General features: G+C 31.6%; 1 protein-coding gene across 1 annotated transcript; it reads left to right on the top strand.

Annotated features, from left to right (window-relative positions):
* Positions 1 to 13,129: 13,129 nt before the first annotated feature.
* On the top strand, positions 13,130 to 15,439 carry LOC108472182 (uncharacterized). Its single transcript, XM_017773687.1, has 3 exons — positions 13,130 to 14,083; positions 14,961 to 15,053; positions 15,362 to 15,439. Exons 1-3 carry the CDS (start codon positions 13,130 to 13,132, stop codon positions 15,437 to 15,439), a joined length of 1,125 nt encoding a protein of 374 aa, XP_017629176.1.
* The last annotated feature ends 1,801 nt before the right edge of the window (positions 15,440 to 17,240 follow it).

Below are 17,240 nucleotides of genomic sequence, written 5' to 3'. Positions count from 1 at the left end.
ACTGACTCTTACTCCAATAAACTCGAAATTCTACTTATTACTCGTAAATAAATAACAATATATCAAAATTTACTTTGTGTAATTAAAATATTAAATTTATTATTTAAATATTGTCAAATTATTTCAATTACAAATTATCTTATTTAACATTCCATTTGATAGAATCGACTAAAACAAAATTAATTATTAAGTTGTTTTAGAATATTTAAGTGTATGTGGTTTCCTAAAAAAATTGTATGTATTTGATTAAATTTTAGTTTAGTTGAAGCTGTTGTTATTGTAACAATTAAAATTGTGTGGATTCGAATGTGTCTAAATAGATATTATTTTATAAATTAAGGATTTAAAATGAGTTTAGGTGATAATAAGTATAGGTGAGTAAAAAATTTGAAAGACAACCTAATATAAAATGTTTGGACAATTAATGAAACACAAGTTAAAAATAGTCGTGACTCAAACCGAATCAAATTCCTTTTTTAATTTATAATTATTTATATTTTTATGATGTAAAAATATTTTATTTTTAAAATAGTGAAAATAACATAAAAATTTTATATATTTTTTAAAAAAACCATATAAAAGTTATTGGTTGTTTTTATTTACTTGAAAATTTATCTTTTAGGAATATTTATTAAAAAAAAACTAGTTTGAAACTTTACCATGTGATATCTATAAGTCATAAACAAAGTTCATTTTGTCAAAATAAATATAAAAAAAATTGACATGAAAAATCAAAAACTAAGCCGCAAGTTATGATAGACGGTTCGAAAAAAAAAAAACTTGACCAAGCTAAACTGATCTCACCTCTAGTAGTTGCAATTGTATAAAAAAATAAGTATATGTTCGAGGCAAAATTTTCAAATATATATATATATATCAATATGTGATAATTGTACTTTGAGATTATCCAATATGGTACTTGAACTATCAAAATGTGTTTTATTATGGTCCATGTACTTTCATAAAATGTCAAATGTGGTACTTATATTAAAAATTTCTAATGTATTACCTAAACTATCAATATGTGTTTTATTATGGCACTTCTTGCTCATAACGTAAGTGAATTGTTAAACCAACCAATGAAAATTTGACAAATAGATTTTTCCAATCATCAAATCCACATGAATAATATAACATTATGTAAAAAATAAATAAAATTTAAAAATTAAAATAAATAAATAAATAACTAAAGATTTGGTTAATAAAAATACTAAATATTAAACTTACATGAAAATACATGTACTTTCATGGATAATAATAAAATTTTATTTAAAACCAATTAAAAATATTATTTCAAATGAAAAACTATTTAGAAAATATCATCATTTACTTAAATGGAAAAGATTACGTTTTTGTTGATGTAAGTTTAATATTTACTTCTTTTTACTAACCATATGCTTAATTATTTATTTTTAATTTAGTTTTTCATATAATATTGTTATATTATCTATGTGAACGTCATGATTTGGGGAAAGAATTCTACATGTCGCCTGTTCATTAGTTGATTTAGCAATTCACTAATGGTGTTGACACTAGGTACGATCATAAAACACATCGATAATTCAAGTATTATATTATACATTTTCAAAGTACAAGTACTGCATTGAACATTTTATGAAAGTATGTGTACCATAATAAAGTACATATTGATAGTTGATAAAATTGGGTTGAAAAATTATTTAATTGAAAAATTAATTTATTTAAATTAATTTAATAAATAATATTTATTTAAGGAAATAGAAAAACATGTATTTGCTAGATTAAATTATAATGTGTGGGGCTAAAATTCTAGGAAACACATATAATTAAACTTAATATAGGAGAGCCTCAATCCCCTTATATTGAATACAAGGGGACGACAAACCCTAGTAAAATTTAGCTAGGGTTGCCACCCCTTTCCCTAATAATATTAGATTTTACTATTATATAAATATGTTTTAGTTCAACCAGGATTCTTCAAATTGTTTCTATAAATTGATGGCACTAGGGGTTTAAAATAGATCAACACAATAAAAGAAACACAAGTTTCACATAAGTTTTCTACATTGTTATTCTAGTAAAAAGTAGTGGAAAATTATTTTTAGAATAAATTATATTATCTAGGAATAACAATTGTACCAGTTTCTATTAAGAGAGAGATTTATTTTCCCACTAAAAGTATAGAAAAATTTTCTGGTTTTGTGTTTGATTCAAAATTGTTCAAGCCCACACTCAAAGTAATTCGTGGTACGGGAATAGCGAAGAAGGCCGATCAATTGAAAGCCGAAAATGTCTAGGATCTGTCTAGCCCAAAACACAGGTGTGATTTCAAGAAAAAGTTTATTGCTATAAATATAAAAAATCGGCTCGATTTTTAAAATTTTATTTTTCTATTGTGCAAGAAAACCGTCTTCAAACCGAATTTTTTCCAACAAATATCACTTCAGTTAAACTCTTTTTCATAATTTATGAACATAATCAAGTATAAATTCCAACATATAAATTCTATGTATGTCTTTTTCTACCTTGCTTCAATTATGTCTTTTTCTACCTTGCTTCAATCTTTTACTACTTGTTTTCTTTTGTCTACACCACTTGGTTCCACTTCTTTATCTCTCTCTTCATGTTTAAATAAAATACACATAAAATACATAATCAAAACACTAATCTAATATCTCTTCCAGGCACTTTCACTTGAAATAAACATATTAACTTCATTAACTCATGAAAATCTTACCTTAAACCTTTAGAGTTTCACTTAAACTTGATTTCGTTTCTCTTCTAACATGAACATACTACTTCTCCACTTGAATATAACATTGCTATGATGTTGTACCCTTGATTTGACTAAGAATTTCTATGGAAAATTGATGGCTTTTAGCCAAAGCTTAATGGTTAAGGGACTGAATTATAATAAAATGATAAGTTTCTTTCATGGGCAAGGGTAGTGACGTGTGAAGTATGAAGAATGGATAAAGTCTCTATGTAATTATAATAAAAATATCTAATTAATTTAATTAATAAAATATTATAATATAATATAAAAATAATTTAATCATGATTTTCATCAAATGGTTGAGATTTCATCTCCCTTTCCAATTTGATCCAAGGTGGAGATGTTGACAACATGTATAAGATTTTTCTACATAACTATATTTAAGAAATTCCTTTTTCACCTTTGAAAATCTCTAAAATTCCTCAATTGAGACTATTCACTTTTGGTAAAATTGCACTTCTATTTCTTCCACTATTTCCATCTAATTAAATTTAATCTTTTTATATTTTCAATTTCACACTTTGACCCCAACACTTTTCACAACATTACAATTTAATCTATACTTTGGATTAATATCTCTTAATATATAAGTCTTTTCAACTCCTTCCAATATCTAGCTACCTTCCCTGCTAACACTAATAAATCACATTTTATTTACTCTAAAAAATCTAACATGTATATTCCTAAAATAACATTATTCACAAACAATGGGGTTTTAGGGATTTTACAACTTTGTAAGTAAATGTCGCAACATTGCAAAAGAAAATGTCATGACGACACTCCTTGAATCATAATGTCGCGATGTTGTGAAAAGCAATGTTGCAACTTTGTAGCAGAGTACCCCAAATGTAATAGCCCGATTTTTAGTGGTACCAGAAAAGGAAACTCTGAAATCCCATTTTCATAACTTGAGTCTGTAAATATTAATATTTATGAATTTATTTTTAAAATTTTTATAAAGTTTAGTTTAGAAATTTTGTCGAATTGATAGTTAATTACGGTACAGGGATTACATTGTAAAAGTCTTATCGTTGTAGATTTTAATTACCTAGGGATTCAAAATGGTAAACAAACCATTTTATTTCATCAATTAGTGGAGGATGATGTTAACATCCACTAATTTCAGTTAAATAAGATTAAATTTAATTGATTAAGGTTTATTAAGTTAATTAAATGATTAATAAATTAATTAATGTATAAAACATATATAAAAACAACAAAATAAGTGGAATGAAAAGAAGATGATCATCTTCTTCATTCTTCAAACACTGAATCTACAAAGAAAAGAAAAGAGAAAAACCAAGCTTGGCTTTTAACATTCAACCCTTGATTGGTAAGAAATTCCAAGCCATTTTCTTCTAATTTTTATGTTTTTGAGATCATGGGAGCTTAATTTAGCTAGTCCATGTACCAATTTGAAAAAATATTAAAGTTTTTGAAAGTTTACATTGATGATTTCTTCAAGAAATTGGTGTTAAATTGATAGATTTTAAGCTTGGATGTGAAAAAAAAACTAGACTGTAAAGTTTAATTATTAATTTTTGTACATAAGGACTAAAGTGAATAAATTGTAAATCTATTATGAAATCTTGATAGAAATAGATAGTATAGGATCTCTAATGGATGTAATTGAAATCAGATTGTAAATTAAGGCTCAAAATTGAGAGATGTAGTTATTTCGATTTTAGGGACTAAAATGAATAAAATGTAAAAATTTAGGGATATCGTAAAAATAAAATTATATAGGTTCATACACATCATGGCATAACATGAAAATATTTGGCATTGATTAATTTTCTAAAATAGTTTTTTAGATCGAGAATTGAATCAAACCAAAAACAATTGCGAAAAAGTAAAAATTGTCGATTAGCCCCTGCAAATTCAACTTGTTTATTGTTTTGACCAAGTAAGTTCATACGGTATAATTTTTTTAAAATTGTTATGCATTTGATTTGTGTATTTATGCTTGATTGTGAATTGCTTATGGCAAATTGGTATAAAGGTAAGAGTTGGACTAAATTGTAAAGAATGTATATATGATAAAGATTCTCGGGTGAACTTAGTAAATGTTAGGATACGATTGACATGTCAATAGGATCTTGTACACATTTTTATGGATTGGTTTCATATGATTTCCGAGATCCAGCATTTGATGCGAACTCAAAGATACATGTTACACAAGTTTAGCCTAGACTGGTAACCTGATGTCATTTTAAAGGTTTAGCCCGAACAGGTAACCCGACATAACAATTTCTATGTTACCCCCACACACTTTAGTTGGCACATTATCCCTAATGTGCACCCAAAAGATAAGAGAAAAGACTACTTGATTTTTCGTGAGAGTGTCGCAAAGTTAGTTGGGTTGTTCTCCTTTTGCGCGTTTTGTTTGATATTGTAGTGCCTCCTCATGCGAGGTTCCTACACAGAAAAGTGCCTACAGAAAACTCTATGACTATAAATATGACATAGAATACTATAAAATAAAAAAATAAAAAAGAAGTGTGTACAATGGATAACAAACCGTAAACATAAAGAATTTCAGATAAAACTTGGCTTCTCAATATATGTAGCTTTCCAACTTAGGTTTCATGGCATCGGGGTGCAATGCCGTGAGATCGAGTCCAGTTTCAGACTTTTTCAGTTTTTCGATTCTGTCACTTCATGATATCACACTTGCTGTGTACATAACTACAAACAACTATGATTAATACTACAAATAAACATAGACAAATAAGAAAAATTAACAAGCAAAAATTAAAATAGAAAATAAAAGCCCTTTAAAAAAATGGGACGATTCGTATCGCCACCAAGAAAGATCCATTGGTTCTTGACACTTTGATTCGTCGTTTGTTCCTCCACCGAGAGATGTAAACTAGCCCCTTCGGTCGATTCACTAATGTTGCCTTATTTTCGACCGGTGCGAAATCCACATTACAAGCCAACCCTAAAATGTGGTTTGGGGTTTTATTACCTCGAACTTCCTCACCTCAAGGTCACATAAGGTTCTGTTAGTCTAAGCTTTACCTCTATTATTGAATGAAAATGATATAAACTCCTCGACTTCTTCAATTGGCATCTCCTGAACTATGGCCAGAGAGTGTATCGACACGTCTACATTTTCACTCAAAATCAGATTAAATTCCATGTCAGTTGGCAATGCTATCTCTACCTCTACCTCTACATCTACTGCTATGTCAATTGGACCAGTGACACCTTCGACATATTCAACCCATTCTCATGGTATCCAATTCCATACCCTTGCTGACTATTATCATTTAATTTAAGGTGGTTGACGATGATACGATGGTCCTCATGATCAGAGTTGGGAACATCACACCCAACCTCTTCTATTGGAGTCTCTATTTCTACTTTATTTTGGAAAGTTCCTCTAATTGGTCTACCCATTTTTGGATTTGCTTTAGTTTAGGTTGGTATTCTAGATCGATGAAAAAAGCTCCATATTTCTTTGACTCATAAGGAGGTTTTTATGAATACCAGTTATCATCACTCCATTCGTTGAGGCTCCAACGTGATTCGCCTTCAATGAACCAGTCTTTCCACCAATCGAGCTCATCATCAACCTCACCAATGATTAAGGCACTTCGTTGCTCATATTCTCGATTATAACTCAATTGGTCGAAGCTCCATTCAACTGACTTGATCTTTGTTTGTTCCTATGTTTCTCGTTCAAATACCTATATACATCATCATCCATGATTAAATCTAATTCTTGTTGGGCTAAATATTCGAGCATATCATGTTTTTTGTCGTGAATCCATTGATTCGTTGAAGCTTTTTCTACCCAACTCGGTCATTTGTTAACATACCCTTCATTGCACCACGAAGACATATCATACGAATCACCATGAAGTTTGGTTGAATATTCACATATTATCATCTTCATCATAACTCCACTGGTTTATCGAAGCTCCGTTCACCCAACGTAATCCTCCGTTAACGAACCATTCATCGTACCACCAATAATTATCATCATTAAATTTGTCACATCCCAAAAATCGAATTAGTAGAATTGGGTTAGTAAATCAGGGGTTAGTGAACCGAAAACCGTAATTAGGTTGGATAATTAAATAATTAGGAATTAATTAAATAAAATATTAATATAAGTATAATTAAAAATTTAGGTTAAGAAATTAAGATTAAGTGTTTAGGAATTAATTTGGTTAAAACGAATTCTAAAAACAAGACTTGATTTGAAAATAATTTTGAAATTGGCTTTAATTGAAAACCAATGACCAATTTGGAAAAGAAAGAAAACTTGAGGTGGTTAAAGGGGTAGTTGCCCAATTTTTAAAAATTAATTGGTTATTTAAAACCCCCATCATCTTCTTCCCTCCCATTCTTCATCTCTTTAAAAATTTTGCCAAACACAAAATCTCCTTCCAATTTCAAAGAATACTTTGACTTCATCCTCAATTTCTCTAGAGTTCTTCACATGTTCGAACTCGAATTAGCTTCACAACTCGTCGATTTTGCAAAATTGAGGTAAGATTCCTACTTTTCATGATTAAACTAAGTGTGTTAGGTTTTTAAATTGAGTTTTAATCAATTAATTCACGATTTCAATAGATCCTTTGATTTTAAGTTGATTTCAAGCTTGAAAATGGCGAATCTCATTTTATTAAGTTAAAGTACCATTTCAAATTTATTTTCAAATTATTTTGAACCTATTAGAAGGTTTATAATTCTAATTTAATAAATCTTTTAGTAATTTTGAAATATTTGAATGATCTTTTCACTTTAAAGCTCTTTTGGCTTGATTTTTTTCGAAAAAATGAGATCCACGTAATTGGAAAAAATTGAGGGTTCAAATATGTAATTAGATGATATTTAGGAATATTACGATCAAAATTAAGGTTTAGAAATAGGATTTGAGTGGTGAAATTGTATTTTCGACAAAACTAGGTAAGTTTTCGGTATAAATATCTAAAAGTTTTGATTTGTGATTTTAGAATGAATTAATCTTATTTGTTGTTGTTGTTTATAATTCCTTTGTAATTCTTTTGTAATGTTTTAATGTGTATGTAAAGTGTCAACTAATGTGGGAGTCTCTACAAAGCAAGGACAAAAGCAAACAAAAGCTAACTTGAGCTTGTTGTGGAAGCTAGTTGCTAAAGGTAAGTGATCTTGTGTGCTATAGTTAATGCACAAAACAGTGAATTAAATGGGGCCTAGGTGATAAAATCATCTATTCTAAGTCCTTGAAGTAAGTTTTCCTACTTAATATTTGTTATTCTATAAACAAGCTTAGTTGTGTTATAATATGCTAAAGTGAGGGATGTGCATATATTTATTGGATATATGACTGAATATGCCTTATGGATAACTAATGTGGATAGTTGGTATTATGCACACATCTTTGATATGAAAGTAAATTTGGCTCAATGAGCAAAGTGCACTTGTAGTGCAATATGTGAAAAAGTGTAAGTGTTTGGCCATGGTAAAGCATGATATGTGTAGTGTGCATAAACCAGAAAATAAATGTGTGAAATGGATATATTAGCTTTGTGAACCTCTGAAAACATTGGATATATTTGGAACATGTGAAGGGATAAGGGAATGTAGAGCATTGCTCCATTCATAGGACATGTTGGTTTGTTGGAGAGTGTTAGCTTTATGCTACACTTATTTAAGACATGTAGACTCTTTGGAGTCATAGTGTGATGGAGATCTGCGTATCCAATGAGAGCCATTATTATGCATTTTCATCTTCACAAGTTGCCAATATATTAATATGATATGATGTTTGATGATGCTATGTGATAAATGTATTTAGCATGCTTGTTTTAACTCTGGTGTTTGTGCTTTATTGTAGCATCTTGAGTAGTTATTGAGCTTGGTTAAGGTCACACTCTTTTGTGTTTATTTTTGCAAAGAAATAGCTTGTTTGGAGTGGTGAAGTGGGCAAGCTTGAGATCCAAAAGCAAAGGGCTCTTGGTTATACATGTGAGATGGATTTGGTTAATAAGGGATGGTAATGTGGGTTTATATTAAGGGATTAGACTTTGGATTTGTTTTGGTTTGTAAATGGATTTTTCATGGACTATTTAACGATTTTTATAACTATTTTGTGGATGTTTTAATTGGATGATTGCATGAAGTACGTTAGATGCTTAGTTAAACTACGATTAAAATGGCTTAAATAATATGTTGAGGGCTTGGGCAGATGCATAATAACCAAATGGCAAGGTATGTACCTTTATTGGACTTTAAATTGTTTTTTTATGCAAATTTACTATGTTGAACAAATTGGTTTGAGACTTTAGAATAGTATGTTAGCTTAGGTGATTGATTTGGATGCCAAAGCTTGTTAATATATCACCTTGTGTGTTTAAGCATGATTAATATGATTTAAGTATGCTATATGATATGTTAGAATAGGGAAAATGGCATGAAACTACGAATTGGTATGTGCATTTGAGTGTCAAAGTGTTATATGTAAGTGTTGAAATTTTTCTACAATTTTTTCCAATCAATGTCGTGACAAAACCTGTAGAATGTAGTGACAAGGGCTCAATGTCGCGACGTGAAAATCATGTGGTCGTGACACAGTTTTCAGAGTGTTCTGGGCATATTTTGAAACTATTGCAAATAAGTCTTGATTTTTACACAATACAATTGGAGACCTTAAAAACCACGAAATGCTTTGAAAAATTACATGAGATGTATTTAAACATTGAATTTCAATATTTTAACTTCAATTTCTTAAAATATTTTATTTGTATATTTTTTAAAACTTACGTTTCAGTCCTTAAATTTGGTTTTAAATTTAAGTGAGCTTTAAATGTCATTTTAAGATGAAATTTTCACAAATGGTTTAAAATAAAATCCCCAAGACACTTGTTGGATTAATTTTATGATTTACGTGTTTTTCGCCAGTGTTGTGCAAAATGACGATTTTACCTATGTTCTTAAATTGCTATTTTGTGTTAATTGAAGCATGATTTTGGCTTGCATGGCTAGAAATACTTGATTAAGAATGGTTTGATGGTGTGATGGTTGATTTTATGGTGTTTTTGGATAACCGGTGAGGAGAGTCACATAAGTGGCAATGTAACATTCCAGATTCAAGTCGGTCTGTTCCGTTTCATTTCGACCAGTTTTGGGGTGCCATAAAATTCACCCATGCTTAGATATAAAAAAATCAACAAGGTAACTAACAAAATAAAAATAAGAAAAAACAATGAACAATAAAATAAAATAAAATTTAACACGCTATTTAGCTTATTCATCTTTCGATCAATATTATTTTACAAAGTAATTAATTTAATAACAATTATCACCACCACAATCCCCAACAACGGCACCAACAACTTCACTGTTGTTAGACACTCAAACATCTGGACTAGAAATGCTACAACAAAAAGATATAAAATTAAGTAGCCGTGTCCGCAAGTATGCGGGTCAATTTGTAATATAGTTTGTTTACAACGAAACGTTTGGTAAGTATTCTAAACATCGGAATGATATATCTGAAGAGGGAACCAGGAAATGAAAATTTCCAAACCCTTATGTACTTGGGAGTGTTTATTTATCTATGCATATATATATATGGTTTGGTATATTATCTATATTGTTTTGTTTTTTACACTAATATATATGTTTTTTTTCATTAGTTTTGAATTGTTGTATATTCTGTTTTTGTATATATATTTTTTATATATTATTTTATGTATTTTCTTTTGAATATGTTTATGATTGCAAGTTTCCTTTTAAATCTATATATAATCAATGTCGCTTAAGGTTATGTTATGATGTGTTTGTGTTTATTTCAAATGTTTTATATTTTTAATTCTATGGTATTTTATTTGTATAGTTTCTTTAAAATCTTTAATGTATATTTTCTTTCCAAATCATCATGTAAATATTTTCTTCTAATTTATTTTTATATATATTTTCTTTAAAATTATTTGTATAATTTGGTTCTTTTATGGATCCTATTTTATATTGTTTATTTTAGTTGCTTTGGTATCTTTGTATAAATATTATTTTCATTTATTATTTTCATATAAATACGTGTGTCATTTGTTCATTTTAAATTGTGTTACATATTATTCATTTCAATACATACTTTAATAATCACTTATATATTATTCGTTTTTTATACGTATGAGCTATTTTGAATTCTAATATATGTTATTCCTTTATATATTGTTCATATGGTTTTAAAATTGTTTTGCGTTATATTGGTTTTGAGTTTTCATGTTGTTTTGTATATCACGTGTTTTTTTTGGTTTTTAATTCGTATTCACATATTACTGTTTCACGTTTATAATTATGCTTTCTTTATTTCTTGTTATGGCATCATGATTTAAAATTTTAACTTATCCCCTAATATCAATTATTTTTACCTTCAAGTAAACCAAGCAAATATATTTTGAGTCGTTTCACAATTACTTATTCGAAAACTCTTCAAAATAAGGCAATGTTTCGTGTTTGGAAATTTGAGAAATCATGCCCTAACGTGTTGGATTTCGTTTTTCCGTTTTGCCAAATAACGGAGTACCCTTTTAAGAGTTCGTTGCGTGTTTTGGAAATTATGAGGTGATCTCTGTCTTTGAAGGCTTAAAGTATCGTGTCCTAACGTGCTGGATGTGATATTTTATTTCTTTGGAGCAAGTGAACCTTAAAATCCAATTCGAATTGTTCATACATTTTTAAAGGAATCGTATTTTAATTTTTTTTCCTAAATTTTCAACGATAGGACATTCAATAATCAATTGGTACCAATTTTGGGTGTTACGGGGGTGCTAACCCTTCCTCGTGCGTAACTGACTCCCGAACCCTTTTTCTCAATTTTTGTAGACCTAAAATATTATTTTAATAAATTAAATGTTTTATTAAAATGATCAACCTCAAGATGATCTGATTACACCTCAAAAAAGGGTCGGTGGCGACTCTATAATTCGCTTTTTAAAGTCGATCCTTATTTTTTCCAAAACTTTAAAAAATGGTTTCGACAACTTGGCGACTCCACTGGGGACCAATAAGAGAGTCAAGCCGTAAAATTGATTATTTTGTGTCCTTTTGTCAAAAATTTAAAATTTGGATTTTAACACACGATCCTTTTATTGCATTTCATGGGTTTTATGGTTTTTGTCATTTTATTCGTGTTTTGCATTTCGAGTTTTTTATATCCCCTCGTATCATCTTGCATGACTGTTGTGGTCGCACTTTCTAAGTGGGAGTGAGAAACTATGCCTTCGTGATGTTTTCACCTCTGCGTGGGCTAGTGGACTGCTTTCGGGATACATCTGTACTTATGTCTTCGTGAGGTTTTCAACTCCGCATGGCCATAGGGAAATGTATTCCCCTAAACTAAACTCGATCTGCATGAGCCTATAATGGGTGAGGGTTGAGGAATCTGCTGGTTTAGGTACCCTTTCTCTAGAACCGAACCACATATAAAAAGACTTAGGATCTACTTTAGGTAGAACTGTACCCAAATTTAGTGGTCACCCGAATATGTACTTTCTCTGTTATTTATTTCTTTTGTACTAACAAGTTTTGTTTTTGTTTTGTCTATGACTGCATTGCATTACATCATCATAGAAAGGAGGTGTTGATTCATATTCGATTGCTAAATAAAAAAGTTCGCCATGAGAAAATGGATTTCTTGATAAAGTGAATTCTAATACGGTTGTCTGAATATGGTCCAAGTAAGCACAACAAAAGAAAGTTGATAGTTCGTAGAGGAAAACAAGACTTTGCCTGAGGATTCAAGCTGATAAATAATTGTTCGAGAGCCGTCGTGTCCCGACTCTTTTTTTTAAAGGAGCTAATCATCATCGCGAGGATAATAAGTCGCAGTCTGGATCAAGCAAAAAGGAGTTAGTGGAGGCATCTATTGGAAGTTTGCGAGATTTGACTTTTACGAAGAAAAGAAATTGGTGTCTTCGCCTGGAACATGAAGGTAGGGCCGCATATGTAATCCGTTTTATGTAAAGGAATTTGTTTTTTAGAAAAGTTGTTCTAATAGAATTGAATTCAGAATCAACGCATTTCTTTCTTTTGCATTCATTTCATGCATTTGCATAACATTGCATCATTTGCATTAGATTTTCACAAAAGGATCCCTAATTAATTGAAATCATTTTAGTTAATCTGGAAACCGATAAAACTTACCAACCAAGCATTGCTACGGTACCCGTGCTAAGATAAAAAGATATGGACCAAAGATTAGAAAGACTTAAACAGCTTCAAAGAGAGATGCATGACCAGTTACAAATGCAAATGCAAGAGCAACTGATGAGGATACGACAAGATATGAGAGACCAAGTGCTAGAGTCTCAAAGGAATATGATGAACCAGTTGTCCTAATTACTAACTAAGAGGCTAGAAAAGAGAGAAAACTTTATGATCAATGCTGGGGTGGACAGTGAGAAACCTCTCTATCCTCTAGGTTTCACTCCGACAAATGCACAGGCATGTCCGCAAGGTGTACCAATTATCAGAACCCAGCAAAATCAGGCCAGTACCTCAGCACCAGTGAATTATCTGATAAGCTCAGACTCCAATCTGTGGGGCAATCCAACTACCCTTGTAGTTCCTGATTTGAACGAAATAGAAAAAGCAAAGATGGAACTACCAAAACAACTCGAGGATCGATATAGGTGGTTGGAGGAAAAATTCAAGGCGATGGAAAATGATGATGATTATCGCAGAATTGACGCCAGGGACCTGAGCTTGGTTCCAGACTTAATACTTCCTTACAAGTTCAAGATGCCTAAATTAGAAAAATATAACGGGACTAGCTGTCTCGAAGCTCACATTTCCATGTTTTGTAGACGAATGATTGGGTATGTCAATAATGACCAATTATTGATTCACTGTTTCCAAGAAAGTCTAGTTGGGGCAGCATCTAAATGGTACAACCAATTGAGCCGTACCCAGATCAATTCATGGAAAGATCTAGCACAAGCTTTCATGAAACAGTATAGTCATGTGACAGATATGACTCCTGATAGGATTACTTTACAGAGCATGGAAAAGAAACCGAATGAGAGTTTCCGGCGATATGCCCAAAGGTGGAGGGAAGTTGCCATACAAGTTCAGCCACATCTCCTAGAAAAAGAGACTACCATGCTTTTCATCAATACTCTGAAAGCCTCGTTCATTGACTATATGTTGGGAAGCACTACTTTGAGCTTTTCAGATTTAGTAATGTCTGGTGAATTGATTGAAAACGCAATAAGGAGTGGGAAGATAGATGCAGGAGAAAGCGCCAAGAGGTCAACCCAAAAGATAAATGAAAATGAAATGAACATCGTGAGCATGCCTTCCAAATTGGTCAATGTAGGCCAGCCGAAGGTTGTAACCACTAGCTATCTATCCAAACGCCGAATCTGAATGATATATCTGAAGAGGGAACCAGGAAATGAAAATTTCCAAACCCTTATGTACTTGGGAGTGTTTTAAGCAATGGGACTGGGGAAGAAATCCCTGTATTTTAGAGCTAATCTAGAGTAATATTCAAAACACGCTTTTTGCTTTAGGCCTAGAAGCAATAAGAATCCTTTTGTGAAATAGGCTTGCTCTCAAATTTTTTATTTCAATAAAATGCATTCTTTTTAAGTAAATATTCTTTCATTCTTTATATATTCTTTTTTTCTTTGGACTGTCTTTTAAATATGCTTCATTAATGATTATATCTTATAAATAATCATCCTTAGAATCATTTATTCTTGGAAAGTATGCCTTTGTACCTACAATAGGTCCCCAGATATCAACGACAGGAGCAACGCTGTAACTGACTCCCTTTTGGAGTGATATATGTGTTTAAGCGGATCTCAGGACTTTGAAAGATGATAGAGATTGTAGCTTATCTCCTGATTTGTTAAGGATGGTAGAACATGATAAAAAATAGATCCTACTCTACAAGGGGTTAGTGGACATTATGAGCAAGAGGTAAAGATCAGTGCCTGGATTACCATGAAGACAAAGCGAATCGCTATTGGGTATACTCCATGAATTCAAAGATGTCTTCGCATAACCATGTCAAGATATACCTGGGATACTAAGACTTGAGGATGGAAAATATCTATACGGTGTCAGACGGACACATGTTAATAGTTTCATGGTAGCCACGCTAATCATGAGGTTTGGGTACTGTTGATCCACCATGGAAGGGGATTGCATAAGCTATTTAGTGAGACAATATTCATATGCCTTATTCATTTCTTTATAGATTTTCTATATGTGGGGCATGGATGTTACCAGGCCATTCTCATCTAATATGCTTCGATTTATCTTGGTGGTCTTCGATGACTTCATGAAGAAGGTGAGGGTCGCTTCATATGCCAATATTACAAGATCGGTAGTCGTCAAATTTCAAAAAAAGAGTGCCGACAAGTAATGTCAGAAAAGATCATGCCTAATACAACTGCACAATATCAAAACTTTGCAGTTTGTTAAAAAAAAGACGTCATATCCTAATACAGCAAAAGCAGCCAAAAGAAAAAACAAAAAAGAGAAGGAAAAAACAAAAACAAAAACAACAAAAAGAGATTGTAGAAGGTGACCGATACTTGTAAGGATTGGCATGAAGAAGTTACCATTTACCCTCTATGCTTATTGAATGTTAACCAGGATCTTCACTGGGGCAACAAATTGCTCATTGGTTTATGGGATAAAAATGGTTTTGAAAACAAGATTCCTTTTCTCTGAGTCTTGTCAGAATTAAAATGAGATGAGGCAGAATGAATCTGATCTCGATATGTACAGTCGAATTTAAGGAATGTTCGCCACAGTCAAATGGTGTGGGCTTATGACAAAGAGGTTTATCCTAAAAAATTCTACGAGGGGAACTTGATATTGTAGAAGATCATTCCTATATAGAAGGATTTCAAAGAAAGAAATATGCCAAATTGAGAGGAACTTTATGTAGTAAAGAATGCCTATTCTGGAGGAGCATTGATATTGAACGAAATAGATAGAAAGGACCTACCCAATCCGGTGAACTCAGATTCAGTCATAGTTAATAGTTTTAAAAATAAACGCAAAAAAAGAAAAGGAAAAGAAAAAGGAGAGGCTAAGGCGAAAACCCGCAAAGGGCGCCTTGAGACCAAAGGGTTTTGAATTGAAAACCCGAAAAAGGCAATTCAATTTTTGACCAAAGATGAGGCATATGGTAATATTGCTATGCTGGAATCAATGAAGAGGAGGTACGTTACGTCTTGGGGCATCGATAAAGTACTATACATCTCCTAAACACGAATTGAGCTCAAAGTGGTCCTAAAGAAGTTGGTACAGAGAAGCCCAAGCTGCGATATCTGGGGAACCTAGTTTTTCATTTTACCTATTTTTGAATCCGATATTTTTTATTATCTTATTCTTTTCAAGATACATCCCAATAAATTTCCTTCTTAATTGCATTTTGCCATCATTGGTTAACTTACTTGCTTCGAGCTATGTTTCTGGTCCGTTGTTATGATTTTTTTTTCAAGCATTTTGTATTGAAATAATGATTAATGGACTAATAACACTTTCATAAAAGGAGTTTCGCATATTACTCTGGACGTTTCTAAATAATATAAGAACCTGAAACGGGACTATTGTCTAAAACTCACCAAGCTTGAGGGTTGGAAATATTTAAGCCCAAATTGAAATTATCTCTTTAGGTTTCCTATCAAAGACATTGGTTGACCAAAAAATTACATTGGTGTTGTAATCCCGATAAAGAATGAGTAATGAGATTATTCTCAAGAAAAAGAAAATGGTATTCTGTATTAATGCAGATATCAGGCATATACATCTTTTCATTATACCCAGGGAATGGTGTAACAGATCAAATTGCTTGAAGATGATGCAAATCCTATACCTCTGAGTTGCAGCAAGATGGATAGAAGAAATCAAATGATTATTCCTCTGAAGTTGCACTGGGAGATACAAACCCTATGTCTCAGAAGGTACACTGGAAGAGATTTTGAAACTACAGTGGGGCAAGTCAGTTAAGCAAAATGGGTTGTTTCTATGGGTTTTCGTTGGAAATGCTAGTCGAACAGGAAGACAGTATAATACGACAGTGAAAAAACTCTGATTGATAGCGAGTGATGACACTTTAAGATTTTAAAAAAGAATCATTCTTATGACATTTCTGCATTCATACAATAGCACATCTAGTTAGGAGCATTTGATTTCATTTCAATCATAGCACCCTAATTATTTGACATAAGCATCACATCTAGTTAGGAGCATTTGATTCATTTCGGTTATAGTATCCTAATTATTTGGCATAAGCATAGATATATGAAACCGAGTCTACAGGACATGTCCTAGAGGACAGTGTAGCGACATCGGTGAAGATACCAGCCTTATCTCTCTGAAGTTGCAGAGAGCAGGTTGAAGATACAGGTCTTATCTTTCTGAAGTTGCAGGAAGCAGACCAAAGATTTCAGATCTTATCTCCATGTATCGGCTATGGAGAAGATAAAAAATGGCGAGTCTTATCTCTATATATCGGCTATGG

The sequence above is a fragment of the Gossypium arboreum genome, chromosome 10 (assembly GCF_025698485.1).
Source record: "Gossypium arboreum isolate Shixiya-1 chromosome 10, ASM2569848v2, whole genome shotgun sequence".
In the NCBI taxonomy this organism is placed as follows: Eukaryota; Viridiplantae; Streptophyta; class Magnoliopsida; order Malvales; family Malvaceae; genus Gossypium; species Gossypium arboreum.
This window is presented reverse-complemented; position numbering and strand designations above follow the sequence as displayed.

Coding starts and splice junctions, on each gene's coding strand:
- LOC108472182 (XM_017773687.1), top strand. CDS start 13,130: ATGATCAATGCTGGGGTGGACAGTGAGAAACCTCTCTATCCTCTAGGT. Junction 14,084..14,960: donor TCAATGTAGGCCAGCCGAAG/GTTGTAACCACT, acceptor ATTTCTTTATAG/ATTTTCTATATGTGGGGCAT. Junction 15,054..15,361: donor TCGATGACTTCATGAAGAAG/GTGAGGGTCGCT, acceptor AATGTTAACCAG/GATCTTCACTGGGGCAACAA.